The sequence below is a fragment of the Myxine glutinosa genome, chromosome 1 (genome assembly GCF_964187855.1).
Source record: "Myxine glutinosa chromosome 1, kmMyxGlut1.1, whole genome shotgun sequence".
Classification (NCBI taxonomy): domain Eukaryota; kingdom Metazoa; phylum Chordata; class Myxini; order Myxiniformes; family Myxinidae; genus Myxine; species Myxine glutinosa.
In genome coordinates, this window is record NC_136261.1 from 430,337,463 (window position 1) to 430,364,536 (window position 27,074).

At 45.3% G+C, this 27,074-nt stretch overlaps 1 protein-coding gene across 1 annotated transcript in view; it reads right to left on the reverse strand.

Moving 5' to 3' along the window:
* Positions 1–19,061: 19,061 nt before the first annotated feature.
* The window catches only part of LOC144889647 (uncharacterized), a 72,867-nt gene continuing 64,854 nt past the window's right edge, over positions 19,062–27,074 (reverse strand). The window contains exons 3-4 of the mRNA XM_078770676.1: positions 21,700–21,840; positions 19,062–21,585 (exon numbers count right to left, since the gene is read on the reverse strand). Of these exons, the coding sequence (XP_078626802.1) occupies positions 20,645–21,585; positions 21,700–21,840 (1,082 nt within the window). The 3' untranslated portion in view covers positions 19,062–20,644. The remainder of the gene's footprint in view (positions 21,586–21,699; positions 21,841–27,074) is intronic.

A 27,074-nucleotide genomic window follows, 5' to 3' on the forward strand; every position in this document is an offset into this window, starting at 1 on the left:
CCGATGTTGATATGCTCCTGATGATAGAGAGAGCAAAGAGAGGGGGAATTTCACAAGTCTGCTCATCAAGATATTCAAAAGCAAATAACAAATATCTTCCAGAATATGATCCAAAGAAAGATAGTTCCTATCTCATGGATTATGATGCCAACAACCTCTATGGGTGGGCAATGTCCCAAGCACAACCTTATGGAGGATTGAAATGGGAGAGTGATCATGAGGGTGTTCTAGAAAAGATTTTGAGTTCAACACAAAAAGAGTTGGATGAAAGGAAAGAAGGGTATTTCCTGGAGGTTGATCTAAAGTATCCAAAATAACTCTTTGAGAAACATAAAGATCTTCCTTTCGGGTGTGAGAAAGAATTAACAAACCCAGAGTGGTTGAGTGAATATCAGAAATCATTTGATAAGGAATCAAGAACAGAAAAACTTTTAACAACATTCTTTGATAAGAAGAACTATGTACTACATCAGAGAAATCTTTTACAATTTGTGAAACATGGTCTAATTGTTGAGAAAGTTCATCGGGTCCTGAAATTCAAACAGAGTTATTGGTTAATGAAATATATTGATTTTAACACTCGAAAGAGAACGCTTGGAAAGACTGACTTTGAGAAAGATTTTTATAAGTTGATGAATAACGCAGTGTTTGGGAAGACTATGGAAAATGTTAGAAAGAGACAAAATATCAAGTTGACAACTTCCTGGGAACAAACTTCCAAACTAATCAACAGACCGAGCTTTGAGCGTGTTGAAATCTTTACAGAAAACTTTTGTGCTGTTCATATGATGAAAGAAGAAATTGAGATGGATAAACAGATTTATATTGGTACTACTGTTCTCGATCTATCAAAACTACTGATGTATGAATATTATTATGAGAATTTGAAAACAAAGTATGATGATAACGTCATGTTGATGTATATGGATACGGACAGCTTCATCCTGAGTATCAAGACAGATGACGTCTATGATGATATGAAAACAGATTCTTTAATCTATGATACAAGCAACTATGATGCTACTAGTCAGCTGTTCTCGAATAAAAATAAAAAGGTGATTGGAAAGTTCAAGGATGAGCTTGGTGGAAATATTCTGAGTGAGTTCATAGCATTGAGAGCAAAGGCCTATGCGTATAAATATAGAGTTGGGAATGTGGAGAAGTGTGATCAGAAGCTCAAGGGGATTAAGAAAAATGTAATTAAAGAAAGTATAAATTTTGGTCATTATTATCAATGTTTGATGAGTGGGGGGGAACAATATCGAAATGTAAAAGGGATTAGAAGTTATAAGCATGAATTATATTCAGAAGAGATAAATAAACTAGCACTAGGAGCATATGATGATAAACGATATATTTTAGAAAATGGAATTGATAGTCTCCCTTATGGTTATATAAGTATATAAGTGATAAGATATATAAGTGATAAGATATATAAGTGATAAGATATAAGTGATAAGATATATAAGTGATAAGATATATATAAGTGATAAGATATATATAAGTGATAAGCTAATGGGGTTAGGGATTTTAAGGGCTACCGCCACCTTTTTTATAAATAAATAAATGATAGAACCAAGTATTAACCAGACTAAAGGGTGGAGGTGTAATCAACCTTGGTATATAAATGGAAAACATAATGAGTGTGAGAAATACCAGATCCGAGAGGTTGAGAGGATCACTGGTCAGAAGATCCTCAAGACTGATAAACGTATTCATTTGTTAAGTGGGGTAATGGAGGGCGGGAAGAAAAATATATTAGAGTGGAGTGAGAACTTTGATGGTTATCAACCGGATAATAAATATTATAATTTCAAAATGGTATGTGGATCGGGAGGAGGACAGACCAGGTCCCTCCGTGAAACATATCATTTTATAAACGCACAGAGAAAGGTACTTGATGTAAAGTTTATCAATATCCTAGATGGGGATGAGTTCCATAAGAGAATGGAGTTGTTTAAAAAATTAGAAAATGAGCAAATATTCATAGGATCAATGAGGAATTTTGAATGTCGCGTGGTCCTTGGAGGGTAAGTAAGGACTCCCCCATTCACTTACATGTAAAAGGAGAAGGGGGTGTCGCGGTAATCGGGGGAAAAATGGGCAGTTTGGGGAAAAGTCCCATCTAAATACATGGGTGTCCTGGAAGCCCCATTTTCTCCCTACTCATATTGTTTGAAACAAGACACATGACAATATAAATCTGCGGCATGTACATCTTCAGGACTGCCTAAGTCTGCACATCTGACATACACATCATCTTTATGATAGTATATTGCTTCCAAAAACTTCTGCCAACTTTTGACCTTACAGAGTCTGAACTTTTCCCGCACCTGTTTCCCCTTTTGTTTGGCCCAGACCCTATCACATGCACATATGACACACTCTATATAATTTGAGTCAACAGCAGTGCTGGGTCCAGGACGAGGTATGGTAGAGCTCCGTGTGGATGGCTTGTGAGCAGTCAAGTCAGATAGTACTTCAGGTACCTCATCTGCAGCAGGTTCTTCAGAAATGGTTGGAAGATTTCGTACATCAGTGTATTTCTTATAGCAAGAACATGTATTGTGGTATTTGAATTCAAAATCAGGTCCAAGAATTTTCAACCGTTTGCTAAGATCATCATCTTTCACTTCCGCTACATCACGGACACGTTTTCTACCTGCCTCCCCCCCCCCCCCCCCACCATGGAGCGATTCTGTTTTATTGCCTTTCTTCTGGCAAACAATACATCTTTCAGGGTGAAGAGGAGCGGGAACAAGCGTTGAAATAAGGAGGTTAAGTCCTTCTGGTGTGGTGCTGTCTGCCATGTTTCAAACCTTTCAGAATTGAATCACCTGAAAAAGAATGAGAGAAAATTAGGAGAGGATATCAATGAGAAACAAATTTGGTATTTATTATGGGGTTTTCATCTAAAATGTTTATTGGGAGCACCATTGTGTCAGGCCCACCTGAAAACCTCATAATAGACACCAAAATCATTCATATACTGGGTTTCTGTCGGAAGTTAGATGAGTTTTCATGATTGATGGACTTCGAGTGGCAGCCATTTGGGATTTCGGGAACTTGGTAATGTCTAAAATGTTTTTAGTTGGCACCACTGTGTCGAGCATACCTGATAACAACAAAATAGACACTAAAATAATCAAGCTAGTACATTTGAATGAAAATTTATTCACGTTTTCTTGATTGGCGGAATTCGGGTGGCGACCATCTTGGATTTCGGTAACTAGGCAACGTCTAAAATATTTTTTGACACCACCACTGTGTTGGGCATACCTGAAAACCCCATAATATACACCAAAATCATCCATATACTACGTTCCTATCAAAACTTATAGGCATTTCTTGTTTGGCACTGGCGCCGTGGTGGCCATTTTGGAAAATGGCCATTTTTCAGCTTATGCTACAAATTCAGGAATTCCACCTAGTAGATTTATTGAAGCTAGGGGCATCCCATACTCAAATCAACGGTCAAAGTCTATGCCTTCTAAGATGTATACGGGTTTCTATGCCAGGGCCTGGACTATTAATGAAAAGGAGGTAGGCAAGTTCTTTTTATACTTTGGAAAGGTGGCTCAGATGTTAAAATGGCCTAAGGAGTCATGGACTATGTTAGTACAAAGTGTTCTGGTGGGTAAAGCTCCAGATATCTATTCGGCTTTACCGATTGACCAATGTGCAGATTATGAGACAGTTAAGAAATCCATTCTCAAAGCCTATGAATTGGTCCCTGAAGCTTCCCGATAAAAATTTAGGAATGCCAGGAAGAGGGAGAGTGAGACCCATGTGGAGTTTGCCAGAGAGAAGGAAACTATGTTTGATGGGTGGTGTGACTCGAAAGAGATTGGGGAAGACTTAACCGTTTACGACAATTGATTTTGGTGAAATAATTTAAACAGTGTGTCCACGCGGACATTAAAGTTCATTTGCATGAAAAAAAGCACCTGAGTTGTATGAGGCAGCAACAGTGGCAGATGACTATGCCTTGACCCAGAGGATGGGGTTTCACTAACCTAACTTCCCGCCTCGAGGTAGCCGTGGGAGTTGCATTAAATCAGATAACAAATCTTTCTGCCGCGTTCCCTCTCGAGACTCTGAGGGGCACCGTAACCGGGGTTTGGGGAGGTAATACCGTACGTTATAACTACTATCAGCCATCGGAGCCAGTTTACCTCCAATGTTATGCCAGTCTTCGAGACCTTGGTGCAGCATTGCTTCAGGTCAATGGAAACTGGTTAAAGCCAGTGGCATACGCAAGCAAACCCTAACAGATGCTGAACAACGATACACTTGCATTGAACCATTGAACGTGAGCCATTGGCCATTGTGTTCAAATTGAACGGTTCCATGCCTACCTGTATGGTCAGTTTCATTGTGCTCACGATCATAAACCATTGTTGATGATCATTAACAAGCCATTGATCGTTGCCCCACCGAGATTGCAACGAATGTTTGTCAGACTCAAAGGGTATAACTTTGCAACGAAGTACCGCCCTGGGGAAGACAATCAGCTTGCCGATGGCCCATTGGGCCATCCCGCCTTCCTAGTCCACTCAACACAACGACAATTGACTTGGATTTGCGTGTTGACTTTGTTCGTTTCTCCTCTGAGAAGTTTTCTCAGCCACAACAGGAAACACTTCGTGATTCTGACCTGAATCAACTTCGAGACTTTATTATCAGTGGATGGCCAGACCGTCTGAGGACCTCCCAGAGGCTTTGAGGACACACTGGAGTTTTCGGGACGAGTTGACAATTGAAAATGGTGCAATTCTTAAAGGTCGGAGAGTCATTATCCCGAAAAGTATGAGAAACCTGAGCCTCGTCCTGGTGGTGGGGTGGCTGTCTTTATCAAAAACTCTCTTCCTCACTCTCCCTGCACTGCCCTCTCTCCAGCCCACCCACAGGAGTACCACTGGCTACGGCTTCCTCTCCGCTCCCACCTTTTGTTCATATGTATTCTGTACCGTCCTCCAAACAGTGATGACTCCATTTACATTTCTCTGTCGGACAACATGGACCAACTTCTATCAACTCATCCAAACTCTCTCTTCCTCATATGTGGCGACTTCAACTGTCATCATGCCAGCTGGCTGGGTGTGGGTTCATCTCTCACCAGCCATGGCACCTCAGCAAAGGACTTCTGCGACTCATTGGGACTGACACAATCTGTCAATTTCCCGACCCGGATCTCAGTCAATGGAGTATCTTCTCTTCTGGACTTGGTTATGACTAACTTCCCTGCAAATGTCTGCTGCTCTTCTTCTGCTCCAATCGGTTCTTCTGATCATGTGCTTGTTAAAGTGGACATCACACTGGCCATTCTCAGAGAGCCTCCTCAGTGCCGACGAGTCTGGCATTTAACTCAGGCCGACTGGCACGGTCTGCAAGCAGCAATCAATCAACTGGACTGGTCTCCCATCTCTAATGCCTCTGACATCAATTATTCCTGGGAATTCTTCCAAAGCAAACTGCTCTCTCTCATGCACAGATTTATCCCATCTCGTCTTCAGTTGTCTTACCCTTCCTCCCGTCCATGGTACACTGAATCTTGTGGTGAGGCAGTTGCCCTGAAACAACTTGCCTTTGCATCTTGGAAGGCAAATCCAACTAAAGGCAATCTCAGTTCCTTCCACAAAGCTCGAAACAAGTGTGTTTCCACCCTCAGGAGTGCCAGGAAGCACTATCTCTCCACACTCAAGATTGAACTCTCAAACCTGTCTCCTTCCTCCAAATCCTGGTGGCGTCTGGTCAAATCCGTTTCTGGTGTTTGTTCCCCCCCTCCATCCCCTCCCTTACCTCAAATGGCTACACAGTTGACACTGCACGTGACAAAGCCGAATGCCTCAACTCTGTGTTTGCCTCAAAATCTTGTGTCCCAAACCCATCTCTCTCTGTTCCCACCTTTCCCAGTCGAACCCAACTGCTCCTGGACTCTGTGTCCTTCTCTCCTGACAAGGTGGAGAAGTTTTTATCAAACCTCGACTCTGATTCTGCAACTGGACCAAATGGCATCAGCCCTCATGTCCTAAAATCCTGCTCTGCCTCTCTATCTCACCCTCTCTCAGTTCTTTTCACCCTCTCTTTTGCTCAAGGTCATCTGCCAGCATCTTGGAAATCAGCAAACATTACCGCTTTACACAAAAAAGGTGCAAAAACAGATCCTTGCAACTACAGACCAATCAGCCTGCTCCCAATTATCAGCAAAGTCATGGAATTCCATCATTGCTTCGGATATCAAATCCTTCCTCTTCTCCAATGGCTTGATCTCTGATCATCAATTTGGATTCAGACCAGGTCATTCTAGTCTGGACATGTTGCTTCTGCTGTCTCAACAATGGATGGAGGTCCTCAATGCCAAACAGGAAATCAGAGCTGTCTCACTTGATATATCACGTGCCTTCGATACGGTCTGGCAGCCAGCTCTGCTCACCAAACTCACCTCCTATGGTATTCATGGAAATCTCCACTCATGGCTTGTGGACTTCCTCTCTGGTCATAGGCAATGTGTGGCCCTGAATGAATTTCTCTCATCTCCCCTTCCTGTTCTGGCTGGAGTTCCCCAAGGTAGTGTTCTGGGCCCTGTGCTATTTCTGGTCTTCATCAATGATCTCTCCGACTCTCTGGAAAATCCTCTCTATCTCTTTGCTGATGACTCCACTATCTGCCGCTCCATTCCTCATCCCTCAGATCGACAGTCTGCAGCCTCCTCACTCTCTGCAGACCTGGACAAAAACACAGACTGGTCAAACAAGTGGAACATGTCTTTCAATCCTGACAAATCTCACACTCTTACAATGTCTCTCCGAAAGGACCGACTGGAAAACCCTCCCATCTACTTTCTCAACAATCCTCTCCAAGTAGTTCTGTCGCTCAAGCTTTTGGGTCTCACTATCTGCCATGATCTTTCTTGGGAAAACCACATTTCCAAGCTGGCCTCCAAAGCCAGTCGCCGACTGGGCATCCTCCGTCGTGCGAAGTCCTTCCTTGGCACACCTGAGCTCCTCACCACATACAAGGCTTTCATCCGCAGCTCAATGGAATACTGTTCCCCCCTCTGGGCTGGTGCTCCTGCCTCACACCTTGCTCGGCTTCACGCTGTTGAGGCCAAAGCTTTCACAATCATTGGAATCTCCTGCAATGAAGTCAACTCCGAGGGCCTTTCACTCACTCACCGCAGGCAGGTTGGTGGTCTTTCTGTCTTCCCCGACTCCTCTCCGGCCTTGCTCCCGCAGCTGTCTCTGTGCTCTGTCCCCCCAATATTCCTTCAGGTCGCACAAGATCTGCCTGCAACCCTCTTATGGTTAAACTGCCAAAGTCTAGGCTCTCTGCTCACCTTTACTCTTTCATTCCCCTTTTCTCCCGCCTCTGGAACAAACTCCCCCACTCCCTTCAATCCCACTCCACCCTCCAGGTCTTTAAAACAGCTGTTCACCACCATCTCTTATCTTCCCCCATCGAAAACCTTGATCTTTTCTACCCCCGGTAATTCACCCCAGACTCCTTGCAGTGTTCATATGTTTTATTCCTCTCCCACCTCCCCCCAAGTCCTCCCGATGTCCCTGCTCTCAAATGTTGTGTTCGTGTCCTTTCCCCTCTCTCCCCATCTTGTCTGCCGCTCCTTGTTTTTTTGTGTGATTAATGTTAGCTCTTTCACGAGCCTCGATCTTGTATACAAAAAAAAACAAAAAAAAAACAAAAAAACGACATTCTACAGAAAATCCACTCAGGCCATTTTGAGCACGAGAAAACTAAACTTCTGGCGAAGGAAACTATGTATTGGTATAACATGAGCATTGAGCAAGGACATTGTTCGGCTAGTGGAATGCTGTCCTACCTGACAGCAACACTGGAAATCTCAGCTGCCTGAACCACGACAGCAACATGACATTCCGCTCAGACCATGGAGCAAAGTCGGATGTGACCTGTTCTATTTCGATGCAGCTGAATGGCTGTCATCGCAGATTATTATTCCAAATTTCCTATTGTTCGCAAACTGCTCAAGACCGCCCCCACCGCACGATTATTACAACCTTGGGACAGATTTTTTTCTGAGTTAGGAATTCCTGATACGTTTATGAATGATAATGGTCCTCATTTCTCTAGCGCAGAATTTCATTCATTTGCTGGGAAATGGAATTTTGACCACATCACGTCATCCCCAACATGCCCAAAATCTAATGGATTGATGGAGCACAAAGTCGAGACCGTGAAATCTATCCTCCGCAAATCAAAAAGTGCGGGGAACGATTTTCATCTGGCACTGCTAGGTGGGCGTTCTAACCTGGTGAGCTACAACTTGGCAAGTCCTGCTCAACTGCTAATGGACAGAAAAATCAAATCACTAGTACCAACCAGAATTGCCAACATGCATGACGATGACAACCTCATCTCCGAGAAACAGGAGGGGCACCGCTACTCACAAAAACTCTACCACGATAGGTATGCTCAGGTACACGAAATGTCGTGCCAATACCCTGGACCACTTTATGTCGGCGCCCCGCAAACACTCAGGATTATCGATCTTCGCTTCTCCACACTCGTGATGTCGTTACCTGCAAAATAATGCTGCATCCGCTCCACATAAAGGGAGCCCTCCTCCGCTTTGGCTTGAAACTCTCCAACTGTGCCAAACGTGGCCATGACGTCACGAAGAGAAGAAAAAGTCCGTCAGTTCAAAACTCATGTCGCCGTTTATCCTCGTCACCACAATGTTCAGTTCTCCTCGAACCGAACGAGGCGAGGAGATACACGAACGACACGAACGTCGCCATTCTTCAAACTGTTTATTCACACATGCGCAGATGCAACACAGCAATACATCACAAAGGTCGTTTTTCGCTCACCGAGACTTTAATCCGGTTGGTAAACGTATCGATCGAGCAGTGTCCACAGGTAAGTAAGTGAGGGAGTGACAGTGTGTGCATGTATGTGTGTGAGTCAGTCAGTGAGTTGTGTGAGTCAGTCATTGAGTTATGTGAGTCAGTCAGTGAGGGAGTGAGTGAGTGAGTCATTGAGTTGAGTGTGTTTCAGTGAATCAATCAGTAAGTCGGTTAGTGATTGAGTGAGTGAGTCAGTCAGTCAGTGAGTCAGTCAGTCAGGGAGTAATGTGATGATGGAATTCCATGACCTTGCTGATGATTGGGGGCAGTCAAGGAATGATGTGATGATGGATTCCATGACCTTGCTGATGATTGGGGGCAGTCAAGGAATGATGTGATGATGGATTCCATGACCTGGCTGATGATTGGGAGCAGGCTGATTGGTCTGTAGTTGCAATGATCTGTTTTTATATTTTATATATATATATTTTTTTCGGAATAGTTCTTACTTCTTGGTCTGGCCAGTGGCCACATCGGCTTAAATCTCAACCGTTTTGGGAGGGGGCGGGGGGCGAGAGGCAGAGGAAAAGGGGGGTTAGTTCCCCTCTTTGTTCTGAGGTATTCACTCCATTGACAATGCATTTATCATTGATCCTGAGAAATATGTGGCAGCAACAAGCTGTGTGGCCTTCCACATTGGGACCTGTGCAACTGAGCTGCTTGGCAGCAATCAGTGATGGCTTGAAGGGTAGTCAGGTCATTATGGTAAATGTTATGAAAGGCTTTTAACTGGTTTGGTGAACAACTCGCGGTTATTCTTTTTTTTTGAATACAGGATCGAGGTTCGTGAAAGAGCTAACATTTATAACAAAAAAAATCGAACAGACACACAAAGTATATAATAAGGGGAGCGGTAGACAAGATGGGGAGAGAAGGGGAAGCACACAAACACAACATTTGAGAGCAGGGACATTGGGAGATCTGTGGGAGGGAGTGGGCTTGGGGGGAGGTGGGAGAGGTATAAAACACAAGGACACTGCAAGGACTTCTAGGAAGGAAGTTGGTATTTCAAAAATGTGAATCTGGGGTGAAAGTAGTGGGGGTAGAAAAGATCAAGGTTTTGGATGGGGGAAGATAAGAGATGGTGGTGAACAGCTGTTTTAAAGACGTGGAGGGAGGAGTGGGATTGAAGAGCGTGAGGGAGTTTGTTGCAGAGGCGGGAGAAAAGAGGAATGAAGGAGTGAAGTTGAGCAGAGTCTTGATTTTGGCAGTTTAACCATAAGAGGGTTGCAGGCAGATCTTGTGCGACCTGTAGGAATATTACGGGGACAGAGCCCAGAGAGAGCTGGGGGAGCAAGGCCGGAGAGGAGTCGGTAGAAGACAGAAAGATCACCAACCTGTGTGCGGTGAGTAAGTGAAAGGCCCTCGGAGTTGGCTTCATCACGGGAGATTCCAACGATTCTGAAAACTTTGGTTTCTGCAGCGTGAAGCCAAGCTAGGTGAGAGGCAGGAGAACCGGCCCAGAGGGGAGAACAGTATCCCATTGAGCTGCGGATGAAAGCGTTGTATGTGGTGAGGAGCTCAGGTGTGCCAAGGAAGGACTTCGCACGACGGAGGATGCCCAGTCAGCGACTGGCTTTTGAGGCCAGATTTGAAATGTCGTTTTCCCAGAAAAGATCATGGCAGAGAGTGAGACCCAAAAGCTCGAGTGTCAGAACTTTTTGGAGAGGATTATTCAGAAAGTGGATGGGAGGGTTTTCCAGTCGGTCTTTTCGGCGAGACATCGTAAGAGTGTGAGATTTATCAGGATTGAAAGACATGTTCCATTTGTTTGCCCAGTCTGTGATTTTGTCCAGGTCTGCAGAGAGTGAGGAGGCTGCAGACTGCCGATCTGAGGGACGAGGAATGGAGCGGCAGAGAGTGGAGTCATCAGTAAAGAGATAGAGAGGATTTTTAAGAGAGTTAGAGAGATCATTGATGAAGACCAGAAAAAGCACAGGGCCCAGAACACTGCCTTGGGGAACTCCAGCCTTAACAGGAAGGGGAGATGAGAGAAACCCATTCAGGGCCACACGTTGACTACGACGAGAGAGGAAGTCCGCAAGCCATGCGTGGAGATTTCCATGGATACCATAGGAGGAGAGTTTGGTGAGCAGAGAGGGGTGCCAGACCATATCTAAGGCACGTGATATGTTGAGGGAGACAGCTCTAATTTCTTGTTTGGCATTGAGGACCTCCATCCATTGTTGAGACAGCAGAAGCAGCATGTCCAGAGTAGAGTGACCTGGTCTGAAACCAAATTGATGATCAGAGATCAAGCCTTGTGATAAGTGGAACGATTTGATATCCGAAGCAATGATGGATTCCATGACTTTGCTGATAATTGGGAGAAGGCTGATTGGTCTGTAGTTGCAAGGATCTGTTTTGCACCTTTTTGTGTAAAGCGGTGATGTTGGCTGATTTCCAAGCTGATGGCAGATGACCTTGAGCAAAAGAGTGGGTGAAGAGAACAGAGAGAGGGAGTGATAGAGAGGCAGAGCAGGATTTTAGGACCCGTGCGCTGATGCTGTCAGGTCCAGTTGCAGAATCAGAGTCGAGGGTTGACAGAAACGTTTTCACCTTGTCAGGTGGAAAGGGCACCGAGTTCAGGTGCAGCTGGTGGGTACAGGTGGGTACAGACTGGGATGGGTTTGGGACACAAGATTTAGAGGCAAACAGAGAGTTGAGGCATTCAGCTTTTTCACATTCGGAGTCAGCTGTGTGGCTGTTTGAGGTAAGGGAAGGGGATGCAGGGGGAACAAACACCAGAAACGGATTTGATCAGGATTACTTATGAGGATATGGACAACTCTAAACTCTCCCCTCACTGATAATTGATCATAATGTGCCATTACATATTCACAATAACACAGACAGTGAGTGCTTTTGTGCTTTGAGGACCTCTCTTTATTGTGAAACTCTTCATAAATTCAATTTTCATGAAAAACATAGGCAGCAGTCTTATTCTGTTAAACAATGTTACAACAAGGGTGCTCTCTCCATATCACACATGACAATAAAACCTGGACTTTAGCAAATATTGAGGAAAAATTGATGTTCAAACTGCCATGGAAAGATGCCATCTGAGCATAACCAAAAAGGGACAAGAAAAACAACTAAATTAGATGGAAAACAAAATTCCGAAACACCGGTCACAATCAAAATCTTAAATGGAACTTGGCTGGGTACATGGCAAGGGCAGAGACAAGAATTATTACAAACTGGCAAACGAAGGCAGACCCTGAAAGGAGCACGATGAGATCCAAGATCAGATTGAGAGATTACGTTCTGTTACCATTTGAGTTTTTGGCATCAATTTTTCAACAGTTCTCTATTATGAGAATATGGAAAACCAAATTAATAAAGTTTATATTTTTAAACAGATGTTATTTTCTTTAAACTTCGTTTGAGGACGCATATGGGGTTGGAATTTTGAGATTCTTGTTGTCTTCTGACACCAGTTTGCAGACATTGTTGTGGACATTCTGGTGACAGCCAGCCATATGGCTTTCATCAAGGGTTCAGGGTGCTGGCTGGTTGTCAGGAGTTACAGATGGTACTCTGAGAAGTTGTGCTAACAAGGCATATGCTCAAAGGGATGTATGCTTTCATGATGGCTTTCTCCTTACTGGTTCACTGAATACCTTAGCTACTGCGGAGGATCGCTTACAAGGGGGGCACGTACAACCCTATATGGGTAAAGCTATGTGAATTTAACAAACCTTTATCAGCAATACTTTTCCCACAGTCAGAGCACCTTTTATGCAAGCACTCCAGCGTGGGTTGCACAATGGAAGTTCAAGCTCCGTTTCGAAATAAAATCCTTGTGACAAATATAATATTTGTAAGGACGCTCTCGTTGGTTATCTCTATACGTGAGTATTACGAGTGGGAGGAAGTGCTCCCAGAACTCAAAATGTCCACCTCCTTTTTCAGTAAAGGATCATTATTCATGAACCAGTTTGTGAAACTTCATTCTCATAACTTTGGTCTGAGGGCTCGTTTTAGAATCCTCACTGAACCTCTGACAGCCTCCACCTGTAGCTTGTTTGTCATACTAATTCATGGAATGCTTTTTAAGTTTACCTCTGCACGGTATCAAAGCTAAAGTATTTTCCCATTCATGTCTTTGCCAAATTTCCACTCGTTATTTTATTGTGTATGTATTACTGTGTGTTTCTACTTAGTGTTGGTTTGCAATTCGTGCAAACTTGTGAATAATCAATGATTTTATGTTCGGCATGGCCTGTTACCTGAGGCTTCCTTCCCCCATCAGTATTTTGTGATTTCAAGTTCTTTCCTTCGCTGTATTGCTTATTTCTTCGATTTTCTCTTCTCCCCCTAACTTCCCCGAACATCTACCCTTTGTCTAACGTTTTAATTAAACACACCCAAAAAATTTCTTCGATCCTTGAGGGCACATGTGCTTGTTGTCTCGCCCCACCCCTTTATCTCCTTTTCTTCCACCTCTTCCTTCCATCTCCAGCTGAAACTCACCTTTCAAATTCTAGTTTCCTCCATCTCATTTAACCCTTTCTCCTTTCTCTGATCCACGCCCTCACTTCAGGGACTTTTGCCAGATCGTTTTTCACAGTTTTGTTTAAATATTGTTGTGCGATTCCCCTTGGTTGATACCGGGGGAATCACGGATATCCAATAGCGAGCCGAAGGCAATGCCCAAAAGCGGATTTTATACATGCGGGGAAAGAAAGCGGAAGAGGAGGCTGAGGCTTTTACCTGAGCGATCCCACCGGGCAGTCTTCAACCTGCTGAAAATAACTCACACGAAAACGGATTTAAAATGTACGGAAAATAACGAAAATATTTATTAAATAAAATGCTGGTAACAAAAAAACGCGACGGTAAAACTAAATTCCTACAGGATCCTTCACACCAGACTAATAACACGGACAAATGGGGAATAAAATAACTGGAAAAAAAAAGGTTGTGTGTCTATCGTGCACTTAGCTCTGATCAGCTCGGGGGGGTGGGGGGGGGGCGTGCCTCGTTAGGAATCCAAGGCTCCGGAGGTACCGACGGCTGGTGCATGCAATACGCGCACGTTGGCAGGAAACAGGCCTCGCTGCCCCCATTCACGTTGCAGCAGTCGCATGGGGTCTTGTCATGCTGTATGCTGTCCAGCCATGCATCGTCACCGATGACAAAACTCTCCACGTCTCCTGGTGGCGGCTGTACACGGCCGGTCCAAAAACAAATATGCGAGGGAGAAGAACAAGGGAACTAGAGGAGAGCAAGAACAGCACAAGATCGGAGGGTCAGAGAGCAAGAGTCCAGGATAAGAGCGGAGGGCAAGAAGACAGAAGTGTCCGTCCTCGAGTTCCTTTAGCATCGGGGTCGTGATGCAATCAGCGCTTCTCCACCAATCTTCTTCTTGCTCGCCTCTGACGTCCTCGGTGGCCATTGCCAATCGGCGCATGGCTTCATCCTCGGCCTTCCTTCCCCCAATCAGCGGGTAGCTTCTTGCCCTGCCATGGCCAATCACAAGTCCCCGGGGCGTGTCTTCGGCCTGTCCGAGCTATGTGAGGCGATGTAGATAGTGGTGTCCATCGGCAGTGTTCAGAATTGGCTTCCGGTTGGTTTTATTGTTGTTACTTAGTGCAATTTATGGGCCTTTCTCACTAGTGTTTACGGTGCAGTGCTAAAAGAGCCAAAGGATAGATCACATAAGGGGTGTTGCAAAACATTTTACCTTTTTTTCCTCCGAGAACCCATTACGGTTGTGCATCAAACATGCATCAAAAGAAGCATGCCTCTGGGGGAAAAAAGGTAAAATGTTTTGCAACACCCCTTAGGGTAAGACATACGGGGATAATTTATTCTTACGCCCTAAGCTAATTAACATGCCATGCCCCTCGTGATGGACGAAAATACACGTTACTCCGACATTTGGCCAAACAGAAATTACAGGTGATGGTTCTTACCCGACATCCGGAGCACCGACCTATACGAATCTAACTGACTCAGCATATCACTACCTCCACAAACATAACAACATGTTTAAATGTTCCCCTGCAGTGTTTTATTCAGTTGTTTATTACAACATGCTGTTTTTCTTCCTATTTAAAAGGCTTTTTTCAATTTCCTCATCAAATCATTCCATTTCCAAAAAAAATTCAATCTCTTACAGTTATTCCTTTCTACATTCTCTAAACTCACCTTCATTCCACTACTCCTCTGTCGTTTTCAAACAGATATCTGACTTGAAAATCACAATAAACCCTGTTTGTTACAAATGTTCGTTTTTCATGAATCATCTACTTTCTAAACTCCCCCCTCAGCCCTCATGTCCAAAACTCCCCCTCACCACTCCCTTTCAATTTTCCCCCCTCACCCTTCCCCTCCTAAACTCCCCCCTCACATCTAAATCTCCCCTCTCACCCATTCCCTTCAAATCACCTCCATCACCTCCCCTTCGAATTCCCCAAATCACCCTCATCACCCAAATCGAATACGATTTTTCTCCAATTCTCCCTCCTCCCACCTCCTCCTCCTCAAAGCTGCCGCCTCCCCACTTCCTCTCCAATCCATCACATACCCCCACCTCCTCCAACCATTGAATTTGCTCTTCCCCCTCAAACAACACCTCACTGTGCCTCTTCCCATCACCATCAAACCATTTGTCCTCCTCATCCTTCCCTTTCTCCTAACCATTCTGCAATCTCCGACACACTATCAACAACTCTCCCTACCTCCCGCTCTCACCCCTCATCTTACCCTACACCTCCCCTCCCCTGTCCTGTACCCTATGCTTCCGTCCCTCTTCCTTAACGGTATGGACCTCAAACATCTCGGGCCTTCGCTCAAACCTATCAACAGCTATCAGATCTCGCAAGATCTTGACGGGGCGGTCACGGTTTTTCGAAGCTGTTCCACGATCTTCACGCATGCTCGAAGTTAAGTAATTGTCACAATTGTATTTTTGTCGAAACTGTATTTATCTTACGTGTGTGTACCTTTTGCGTATCCCTCGGAGAGATTATCGGTGTTAATCTTTCATACCTGTAAAAAGTAGTCGAGTATTTCGCGCCACGCGGCCTAGTTGTTGAAGCTTCCGACCTTGAGGCCTGATTCTCTCCGAGCATCCAAAGCGGTTATTTTTTCATTCGTGTGTTTGTCAAATTTCAACTCGTTATTTTATCGTCCATGCGTTATTGTTTGTTTAGAGTTAGTTTTTGTTTGAATTTCCTGTAACTCATAATTAATTAATCGTGTTCTGCTCTGCGTGTGCGGCCTTGTACCCCCGTCGGTGTTTGTTTACTTAACTCCCCTACATCGTGTTTTGCTTGGCTCTTAGGTTTTTCCCTTCTACCCCGAACATAATACTCTTTGTCTAACGTTTTAAATACGTTTATTTAAAATACCCCCACCCCCCAAAAAAAATAAAAAAATAAAAAATAACCAAAAACATTTATTTTCCTTTCTCCACGTGTGCTGTTTGTCTCATCCTGTACTTTCTGTCCAGGTGTGCTGTTCGCCCAGCCCCCATTATCTCCTTGCCATCCACCTTTTGCCCTGTCCACGTGACTCGTGGTGGTCCCTCTCGGCTCTCCCTCCGTTGGTACTTTGTGCATATAAGATTGTTTACGGTTCTGTTTTAATATTATTTAAATATGTATAAACTTTCCCCTTCAGTGTTTTATTCAGTGGTATATTACAACACGCCGTTTTTCTTCCTATTTAAAAGGCTTTTTTCAAATTCCTCTCCATCTCATTCCACGTCAAAAAATTCAATCTCTTATACATCTCCCTCACTACATGGTCTAAATTCACATTCATTCCACCCCTCCTCCATCATTCTGAATCGGATTGCTAACTTGAAAATCACAACAAACACAATTTGTTATCAATGTTCGTCTTTCATTAATAATCCACTTTCAAAACTCCCCTCTTGCCCCTCCCCTCCAAATCCCCCCCCTTGCACCTACACTCCTAAACTCCCCCCTTGCCCCTCCACTCCTAAACTCCCCCCTTGCCGCTCCACTCCTAAACTCCCTCCTTGCCCTTCCCCTCCTAAACTCCCCCCTTGCCCCTCCCCTCCAAATCCCCCCCTTGCCCCTACACTCCTAAACTCCCCCTTGCCCCTCCACTCCTAAACTACCCCCTTGTCCCTCCCCTCCTAAACTCCCCCCTCACTCCTCCCCTTCAAAACTCCCCCCCAACCCCTCCCATTCAAATCTCCCCCCATACCATTCCTCTCCAATTCTCCCTCCTCCCCCCTCCCCCCTCCTCCTCAAAGCTGCCTCCTCCCCACTTCGTCTCCCTTCTATCTCATACCTCCACCCCCCCAACCTTCTACTTTCCTCTGCCCCCCCTCAAACAACCCCTCACTGTGCCTCATCCCTTCACCATCAAACCTTTCATCCTCCTCATCCTTCCCTTTCTTGGAACTCTTCTGTAATCTCTGACACACTATCAACTGCTCTTCCTACCTCCCACTCTCATCCTTCATCTTACCTAACTCCTCCCCTCCCCTGTCCTGTATCCGATGCTCCCCCTCTCTCTTCATTAACGGTATGGACCTCAAACATCCGGGGCCTTTGCTCAAACCTGACTGATCTCTCCATACAGGTTGCTTCTGACAATCCAGATTTGATCTGCTTAACAGAGACTTTCCTCCTTCAAGATGTCTCTGATTCCTTAATATCTCTTCCTGGTTACTCCCTCCTCCGGTATGATAGACCTGAGCCTTGTCCTGGTGGTGGGGTGACTATCTTTATCAAAAACTCTCTTCCTCACTCTCCTTGCACTGCCCTCTCTCCTCCTCACCCCCAGGAGTACCTCTGGCTAGGGCTTCCTCTCCGCTCCCACCTTTTGTTCATTTGTGTTCTGTACCGTCCTCCAAACAGTGATGACTCCATTTACATTTCACTGTCTGACAACATGGACCAACTTCTATCCACTCATCCCAACTCTCTCTTCCTCATAAGTGGTGACTTCAACTGTCATCATGCCAGCTGGTTGGGTGTGGGTTCCTCTCTCACCAGTCATGGCACCTCAGCAAAGGACTTCTGTGACTCACTGGGATTGACACAATCTGTCAATTTCCCGACCCGGATCTCAGCCAATGGAGTATCTTCTTTTCTCGACTTGGTTATGACAAACTTCCCTGCTAATGTCTGCTGCTCTTCTTCTGCTCCAATCGGTTCTTCTGATCATGTGCTTGTCAAAGTGGACATCTCTCTGGCCATTCTCAGAGATCCTCCTCAGCGTCGACGAGTCTGGCATTTCACTCAGGCCGACTGGGACAGTCTTCAAGCAGCCATCAATCGTCTGGACTGGTCTCCCATCTCCACTGCCTCTGACATAAATTCTTCCTGGGAATTCTTCCAAAGCAAACTGCTCTCTCTCATGCACAGATTTATCCCATCTCGTCTTCAGTTGTCTTACCCTTCCTCCCGTCCATGGTACACTGAATCTTGTGGTGAGGCAGTTGCCCTGAAACAACTTGCCTTTGCCCCTTGGAAGGCTAATCCAACTGAAGGCAATCTCAGTTCCTTCCACCAAGCTCGGAACAAGTGTGTGTCTACCCTCAGGAGTGCCAGGAAGCACTATCTCTCCACACTCAAGAATGAACTCTCAAACCTGTCTCCTTCCTCCAAATCCTGGTGGTGTCTGGTCAAATCTGTTTCTGGTGTTTGTTCCCCCTCCATCGCCTCCCTTACCTCAAATGGCCACACAGTTGACATCGCACGTGACAAAGCCGAATGCCTCAACTCTGTGTTTGCCTCAAAATCTTGTGTCCCAAACCCATCTCTCTCTGTTCCCACCTTTCCCAGTCGAACCCAACTGCTCCTGGACTCTGTGTCCTTCTCTCCTGACAAGGTGGAGGTGTTTTTGTCAAACCTAGACTCTGATTCTGCAACTGGACCAGACGGCATCAGCCCATGTGTCCTAAAATCCTGCTCTGCCGCTCTATCTCACCCTCTCTCTGTTCTTTTCACCCTCTCTTTTGCTCAAGGTCATCTGCCAGCATCCTGGAAATCAGCAAACATTACCGCTTTACACAAAAAGGTGCAAAAACAGATCCTTGCAACTACAGACCAATCAGCCTGCTCCCAATTATCAGCAAAGTCATGGAATCAATCATTGCTTCGGATATGAAATCTTTCCTCTTCTCCAATGGCTTGATCCCTGATCATCAATTTGGTTTCAGACCAGGTCACTCTACTCTGGACATGCTGATTCTGCTGTCTCAACAATGGATGGAGGTCCTCAATGCCAAACAGGAAATCAGAGCTGTCTCCCTTGACATATCACGTGCCTTCGATACGGTCTGACACCCAGCTCTGCTCACCAAACTCTCCTCCTATGGTATCCATGGAAATCTCCATGCATGGCTTGCGGACTTCCTCTCTGGTCGTAGTCAACGTGTGGCCCTGAATGGATTTCTCTCATCTCCCCATTCTGTTCAGGCTAGAGTTCCCCAAGGCAGTGTTCTGGGCCCTGTGCTTTTTCTGGTCTTTATCAATGATCTCTCCGACTCTCTGGAAAATCCTCTCTATCTTTTTGCTGATGACTCCACTCTCTGCCGCTCCAATCCTCTTCCCTCAGATCGGCAGTCTGCAGCCTCCTCACTCTCTGCAGACCTGGACAAAATCACAGACTGGTCAAACAAGTGGAACATGTCTTTCAATCCTGACAAATCTCACACTCTTACTGTGTCTCTCCGAAAAGACCGACTGGACAACCCTCCCATCCATTTTCTGAATAATCCTCTCCAAGAAGTTCTGTCACTCAAGCTTTTGGGTCTCACTATCTGCCATGATCTTTCCTGGGAAAACAACATTTCAAATCTGGCCTCCAAAGCCAGTCGCCGACTGGGCATCCTCCGTCATGCGAAGTCCTTCCTTAGCACACCTGAGCACCTCACCACATACAAGGCTTTCATCTGCAGCTCAATGGAATACTGTTCTCCCCTCTGGGCCGGTGCTCCTGCCTCACACCTATCTCGGCTTAACGCTGTTGAAACCAAAGCTTTCAGAATCATTGGAATCTCCCGCAATGAAGCTAACTCGGAGGGCCTTTGACTTACTCACCGCAGGCAGGTTGGTGGTGCTTCTGTCTTCTACCGACTCCTCTCCAGCCTTGCTCCCCCCCCCAGCTCTCTCTGGGCTCTGTCCCCCAAATATTCCTACAGGTTGCACAAGATCAGCCTGCAACCCTCTTCTGGTGAAACTGCCAAAACCAAGACTCTCTGCTCACCTTCACTCCTTCATTCCTCTTTTCTCACACCTCTGGAACAAACTCCCTCACTCTCTTCAATCCCACTCCTTCCTCCAGGTCTTTAAAACAGCTGTTCACCACCATCTTTTATCTTCCCCCATCCAAAACCTTGATCTTTTCTACCCCCGCTAATTTCACCCCAGATCCACTTTTTTGAAATACCAACTTCTTTTCTGGAAGTCCTTGCAGTGTCCATGTGTTTTTTTTTTACCTCTCCCCCAACCCTTCCCATGCCTGCCACCCCCCCCAAGCCCTCTCCCTCCCACAGATGTCCCGATGTCCCTGCTCTCTGTCTTGTCTCCCGCTCCCTTTTTCATGTTTTGTGTGTCAGTTTGTCTTTTTGTGATCAATGTTAGTTCTTACACGATCCTCGATCTTGTATACAAATAAATAAATAATTACCTACTCAGTTCGGGTTTTCTTGATCATTCGTATTCGCTGTTGCCCCAACTATCACTGGTACAATTTCATGTTTCTTCAATTTCGAAATCCTGTTAACCTCATTTGTCATATCCTGGTATTTAAGATTTCAATTCTCATGTATGGATCTTCATATGCGTTTTCAAACTGACTTTTTGAGAGAAACCTTTATCACATATCGAGCATTTGTGAGGGCGCTCTCCTGTATGGATCCTCATATGATTTTTCAAATTGCTTTTGTGAGAGAAACCATTATCACATATCGAGCATTTGTGAGGACGCTCTCCTGTATGGATCCTCATATGATTTTTCAAATTGCTTTTGTGAGAGAAACCATTATCACATATCGAGCATTTGTGAGGACGCTCTCCTGTATGGATCCTCATATGTTTTTTCAAATTGCTTTTGTGAGAGAAACCATTATCACATATCGAGCATTTGTGAGGGCGCTCTCCTGTATGGATCCTCATATGATTTTTCAAATTGCTTTTGTGAGAGAAACCATTATCACATATCGAGCATTTGTGAGGGCGCTCTCCTGTATGGATCCTCATTTGATTTTTCAAATTGCTTTTGTGAGAGAAACCATTATCACATATCGAGCATTTGTGAGGTCTTTCTCCTGTATGGATCCTCGTGTGTGATTTCAAATTGTCTTTTCGAGAGAAACCTTTATCACATATCGAGCATTTGTGCGGTCGCTCTCCTGTGTGGATCTTCATATGTCTTTTCAAAAGGCTGTTACTAGAGAAACCTTTATCACAGACAGAGCACTTGTGGGGTTGTTTTCCAATGTGGATCCTCATGTGTATTTTGATGTTACTTGTTGAAGCAAAATCCATTCTGCACACATTACACTTGTAACGTATTCGTCTTTCTGCAACTTTCTTGTTTTTGTTTAATTTAATATTGATCTTGGTGTTGCGAGGCCCAGACATGCACTTGTATTTTATCGGAAGTGAGCCTTGATGTTGTGATTCTTTCTTCAAAAAATACTTCTTCTTCACTGTTATGCTGGGACTGGACCTTATTTGTCCCATATTACTTCTGGATTGTTCTACAGAAACAAACAAACAAAAAATCTTTTTTTTTTGTCAAAATCAAAATGCAAAATATTTAACACTTTTCCGAAAATTATATATTTTTTTACATTTTTTACATTTCCACTCACCAGATGCAAAACAGAAAGCACTTCCGTTTGTCATGTGAATATCATCTGAACCTTCCTTTGCAGAAGCACATTTTGAATCTTCTGTGACAGATGAATCATTCTTGTGTTGTCTGCCTTCCACCTTTAAAGGATAGACATCACCTGTGTACAAATCAGCATCAGTCGTTTGCAGGGAAATGGGATTGATAACCATCTTGAGAGTTCATAGAACATGTTACGTCATGAATGTATTCTTAAATTTAAATATAAACATTGGGGCAATACCCCTGTGTGCTCACCTGGTAGAACAAAGCCATATACTACACTGACTAAAGGTATTTTAAACCGTATCAAGGCGTTTTGAACCAATTTCAATGGATGCTAGAAGATACAGCAGCATGTACAATCATACTAACGTAATCATAGAATTTGAACAAACAAACATAAAAAAACTATTTTGGGGGCAACCTATCCCCTTGCCCCCCCCCCCACCCCCTCCACCGTCGATTACCATTTTGTAAATGCCGTGAACAAACGTTGGTACCTCATGGGTCATGAACAAAATGTTGTGGTGAAGAGCCGGGGCTCTTGCTTGATACGGACGAAGTGACGGGCAAGACAAAAACTCGTCCGAGAAGATGTTTATTGTAAAAACCAACTCGGGAACTCTGTAAAGCCCGTTTATCGGGCTGCATATATATCCAAAACCCGAAAGCATAAACGAAACCGAAAGTCACGCCTCTCAGGCGAGGCGTGTTTCGGTGGTCACGTGACCGACAGGTGCAAAGGATTATAACCGCACGCGCGGCATGCTTTGGTGGTCACGTGACCAGCCACCCCGGCGCCGAGGTTGTCCGCCGGTGACGTCACCGGCTGGAGCAAGGAGATTCTGCTGCTGGTCTCGCTTGGGGGACCCATGGGTCGCTACAGTGGTTTCATTGGAATTGTATGTTTAGTTTCGGAGAAGAAAGCAAATACCTATTTTGGAGGGCAGCCCCTAACCCCCCCTCCCCCCGCCCCCGTTGAACCCCAAAGGGGCAGATTTTTTTTTCAATGCCGTGAACAAACCTTCGTCACAACATAACAAATATAATTTGTGCCAAGTTTGGTCACAATCCCATCAGTGGTTGCGGAGAAGTGTTTCCAGAGTGACAGATGGATGGATGTGCCACCACATGAGGTCCCCAGAACTTCGTTCAAGGTGAGTTAATAATTAAGTTAAAGATTGTTAAAAAGAAAACTTCCGGATGTTAAGCACTATTGAAGCAGTCTTTGAAGCAATCTTCTACGTCACCCTTATACACCACCCTATTTAACATGCTCAAGTCATGCTAAACTGGAGGTTCGTGGAAGTAACAAGAAGGTGATTTGTGTTCAACAGTGTTCAAGTATTTAATTCAATTTACATAAAATAAAGATTGGAAAATTCATTTTTAAAAATGTCTGGAATTTACTGGCATCGCACAGTGTATATTACATCACTCTATTGAACACGTCACTTTAGTTATTTGTGCCTGTTGTTTGTGTCCTTTATGATGTCATTATAAACAGTAATTCTCCTGTTCGGAATGATTTTCTATCATGTTTGACTCCCAAGCAGCAGACAGAGTGAAAATATTGTTGCAGCCGCGGGGTTTGGGGTTTGGGGTTTGGGGTTTGGGGTTTGGGGTTTGGGGTTTTGAGTTAGGGGTTTGGGGTTTGGGGTTTGGGGTTTTGAGTTTGGGGTTTGCGGTTTGGAGTGCATCACGAGTGGGACTTCTCGGGCCCTCCCCAACCTCTGAACCTGCAGGTCGCCATGCCGTGGATAGGTTCGCGGCCTCATGGGAAGTTAAGCAACTACTGACCGATTGAGAGCGCCAAACCTGGCAACACAATTGATCTCGGCAGGTGATCCTTCCATGGCATGAACAGGTCGGCAGCTTCTCCTCGCGTGATCAGTGCGTTCAAACAGCAGCGATTGCTCTGGCATTCCAGCTTTTAATCCGCTTCCGCACAAAATGTTATATCCAATGTAAGCTCCCCCAGTGGAAGAATTAGGCGGTACATCCGTAACCTGCCCATTAATTTAAATTTTTGCACTGATATTCGGCGGATTTCCTTCAGGAACCCCGACGTGTTCTCCACATCCACTGCTCATACGCACAGCTCCGTAACTTTCACCACGCCCACTCTCGCACCATGGTTCATCTGGTACATCCGGTACATCCCCATATCGCCTCACGGACCAGCGCACACAACTTACACACACCGGCCATCTCACGATCTCTCGCACACCATTTAATCACACGATCACACAATTCAAACTCCACAGTCAATCTCACTCCATTCACAAACATGGATCACTCCATGATAGTTTACACACAACATGTGAGCCATCCCACAGAGATCCCACAGCTGAATTTGCCATTTGTGCCGCGCACACTCAGCCGCACACCATTCCTTGGGAAAATATTTTTCAATCATCTGCACACGGGCATTTTGCCTGACACGAACTGTTAACACACAGTGACATGAAGTGCCTTGAAATGTGACCGCCCTTGGTCCTGTACGGATTACACACCTGTTCTTTTTAATCTCCCGCGCACAGGACCAGAACATACTTGTATTTAAAATATTTCCCGCTCGGTAACCTCAGCCCTCCCCTCAGTCAAGGTAACGGTTACCCCCATCTGAGTCATTGCATGACCCCTACGCCCGCTCGTTCATGCACTCCACTCTGCACGCTTGTGGCACACACTCCGTTACACTCAGGCTCGGCACTCCAACGAAGCCCGGATCCAAAGGCAGTCGCGACTGGGCATCCTCCATCGTGCGAAGTCCTTTCTGGGTACTTCTGAGCTCCTCGGCACATCCAAAGCTTTCATCTGCGGCTCAATAGAATACTGCACTCCCCTCTGGGCCGGTGCTCCTGCCTCACACCTGGCTCGGCTTCAGGTGGTTGAAACCAAATCATTGGAATCTCCCGTGATGAAGCTGATTCTGAGGGCCTTTCTCTCTCTCACTGCAGGCAGGATGGTGGTCTTCCTGTCTTCTATCGACTCCTTTCCGGCCTAGCTCCCCCTGCTCTATCCCCCAAATATTCCTGAAGGACGCACAAGATCTGCCAGCAGCCCTCTTCTGGTGAGACTGCCAAAATCAAGACTCTCTGGTCACCTTCACTCTTTTATTCCTCTTTTTCCCCACTTCTGGAAAAAAACTCCCACACTCTCTTCAATCCCTGTCCTCCCTCCAGGTTTTTAAAACAGGTGTTCACCACCATCTCTTGTCATCCCCCATCCAAAACCTTCATTCTTTCAATCCCCGTTGAAACTCCCCAAATCCTCCTCTTTGAATTCCCAACGTCTTTCCTGAAGTTCCGAGTAGTGAAATGCCGAGTCGTGTTCATTTGCTTTATTCCGTGTCATCATCCCCCTTCCCCAGCACTTCACCTTCCACAGATCTACCTACGTCCTTGTTCTCTACTGTTGTTGTACTTTTGTGCTTCCCTATCCCTTTTGTCTCCCACTCCCTTCATTGTATGTTTTATGTGTCTGTGCATGTTTTCCTGTTCAATGTATTAGCTCTTTTCTTTTTTTCCTTTTTTTTGTCTTTTCCTTTTTTTTCCTTTTTTTTTGTATACAGAATCGAGGCTCGTGAAAGAGCTAACATTTATCACACAAACAAATCAAACAGACAAACAAACAAAGTATATAAAAAGGGGAGCGGTAGACAAGATGGGGAGAGAAGGGGAAGCTCATAAACAACATTTCAGAGCAGGGACATCGGGAATGTGTGGGAGGGAGAGGGCTTGGGGTGAGGCGGCGTGGGAAGGACGGTGGGGGGTGGGAGAAGTATAAACACAAGGACACCAAGGACTTCCAGGAAAGAAGATGGAATTTCAAAAAAGTGCGATTGGGGTGAAATTAGCGGGGGTAGAAAAGATCAAGGTTTTGGTTGGGGGAAGATAAGAGATGGTGGTGAACAGCTGTTTTAAAGATCTGGAGGGAGGAGTGGGATTGAAGAGAGTGTGGGAGTTTGTTCCAAAGGTGGGAGAAAAGAGGAATGAAAGAGTGAAGGTGACCAGAGAGTCTTGATTTGGGCAGTTTAACCATAAGATGGTTGCAGGCAGATCTTGTGCGACCTGTAGGAATATTTGGGGGACAGAGCCCAGAGAGAGCTGGAGGAGCAAGGCCAGAGAGGAGTCGGTGGAAGACAGAAAGACCACCAACCTGCCTGCGGTGAGTGAGAAGTGAAAGACCCTCGGAGGTAGCTTCATCGCGGGAGATTCCAATGATTCTGAATGCTTTGGTTTCAACAGCGTGAAGAGGAGATAGGTGTGAGGAAGGAGCACCAGCCCAGAGGGGAGATCAGTATTCCATTGAGCTGCAGATGAAAGCCTTGTGTGTGGTGAGGAGCTCACGTGTGCCAAGGAAGGACTTCGCATTATGGAGGATGCTCAGTCGGCGACTGGCTTTGGAGGCCAGATTTGAAATGTGTTTTTTCAAGGAAAGATCATGGCAGATAGTGAGACCCAAAAGTTTGAGTGACAGAACTTCTTGGAGACGATGATTCAGAAAGTGGATGGGAGGGTTGGCCAGTCGTTCTTTTTGGAGAGACATCGTAAGAGTGTGAGATTTGTCAGGATTGAAAGACATGTTCCACTTGTTTGCCCAGTCTGTGATTTTGTCCAGGTCTGCAGAGAGTGAGGAGGCTGCAGACTGCCGATCTGAGGGATGAGGAATGGAGCGGCAGAGCGTGCAGTCATCAGCAAAGAGACAGAGAGGATTTTCAAGGGAGTCGGAGAGATCATTGATGGAGACCAGAAAAAGCACAGGGCCCAGAACACTGCCTTGGGGAACTCCAGCCTGAACAGTAAGAGGAGATGAGAGAAACCCATTCAGGGACACAGGTTGACTACGACTAGAGAGGAAGTCCGCCAGCCATGCATGGAGATCTCCATGGATACCAAAGGAGGATAGTTTGGTGAGCAGAGCGGGGTGCTAGACCGTATCGAAGGCACGTGATATGTCAAGGGAGACAGCTCGAATTTCCTGTTTGGCATTGAGGACCTCCATCGATTGTTGAGACAGCAGAAGCAGCATGTCCAGAGTAGAGTGACCTGGTCTGAAACCAAATTGATGATCAGAGATCAAGCCATTGGAGAAGAGGAAAGATTTCATATCTGAAGCAATGATGGATTCCATGACTTTGCTGATAATTGGGAGAAGGCTGATTGGTCTGTAATTGCTAGGATCTGTTTTTGCACCTTTTTTGAGTAAAGCGTTGATGTTGGCTGATTTCCAAGCAGATGGCAGATGACCTTGAGCAAAAGAGAGGGTGAAGAGAACCGAGAGAGGGAGTGAAAGAGCAGAAGAACAGGCTTTTAGGACCCGTGGGCTGATGCCGTCAGGTCCAGT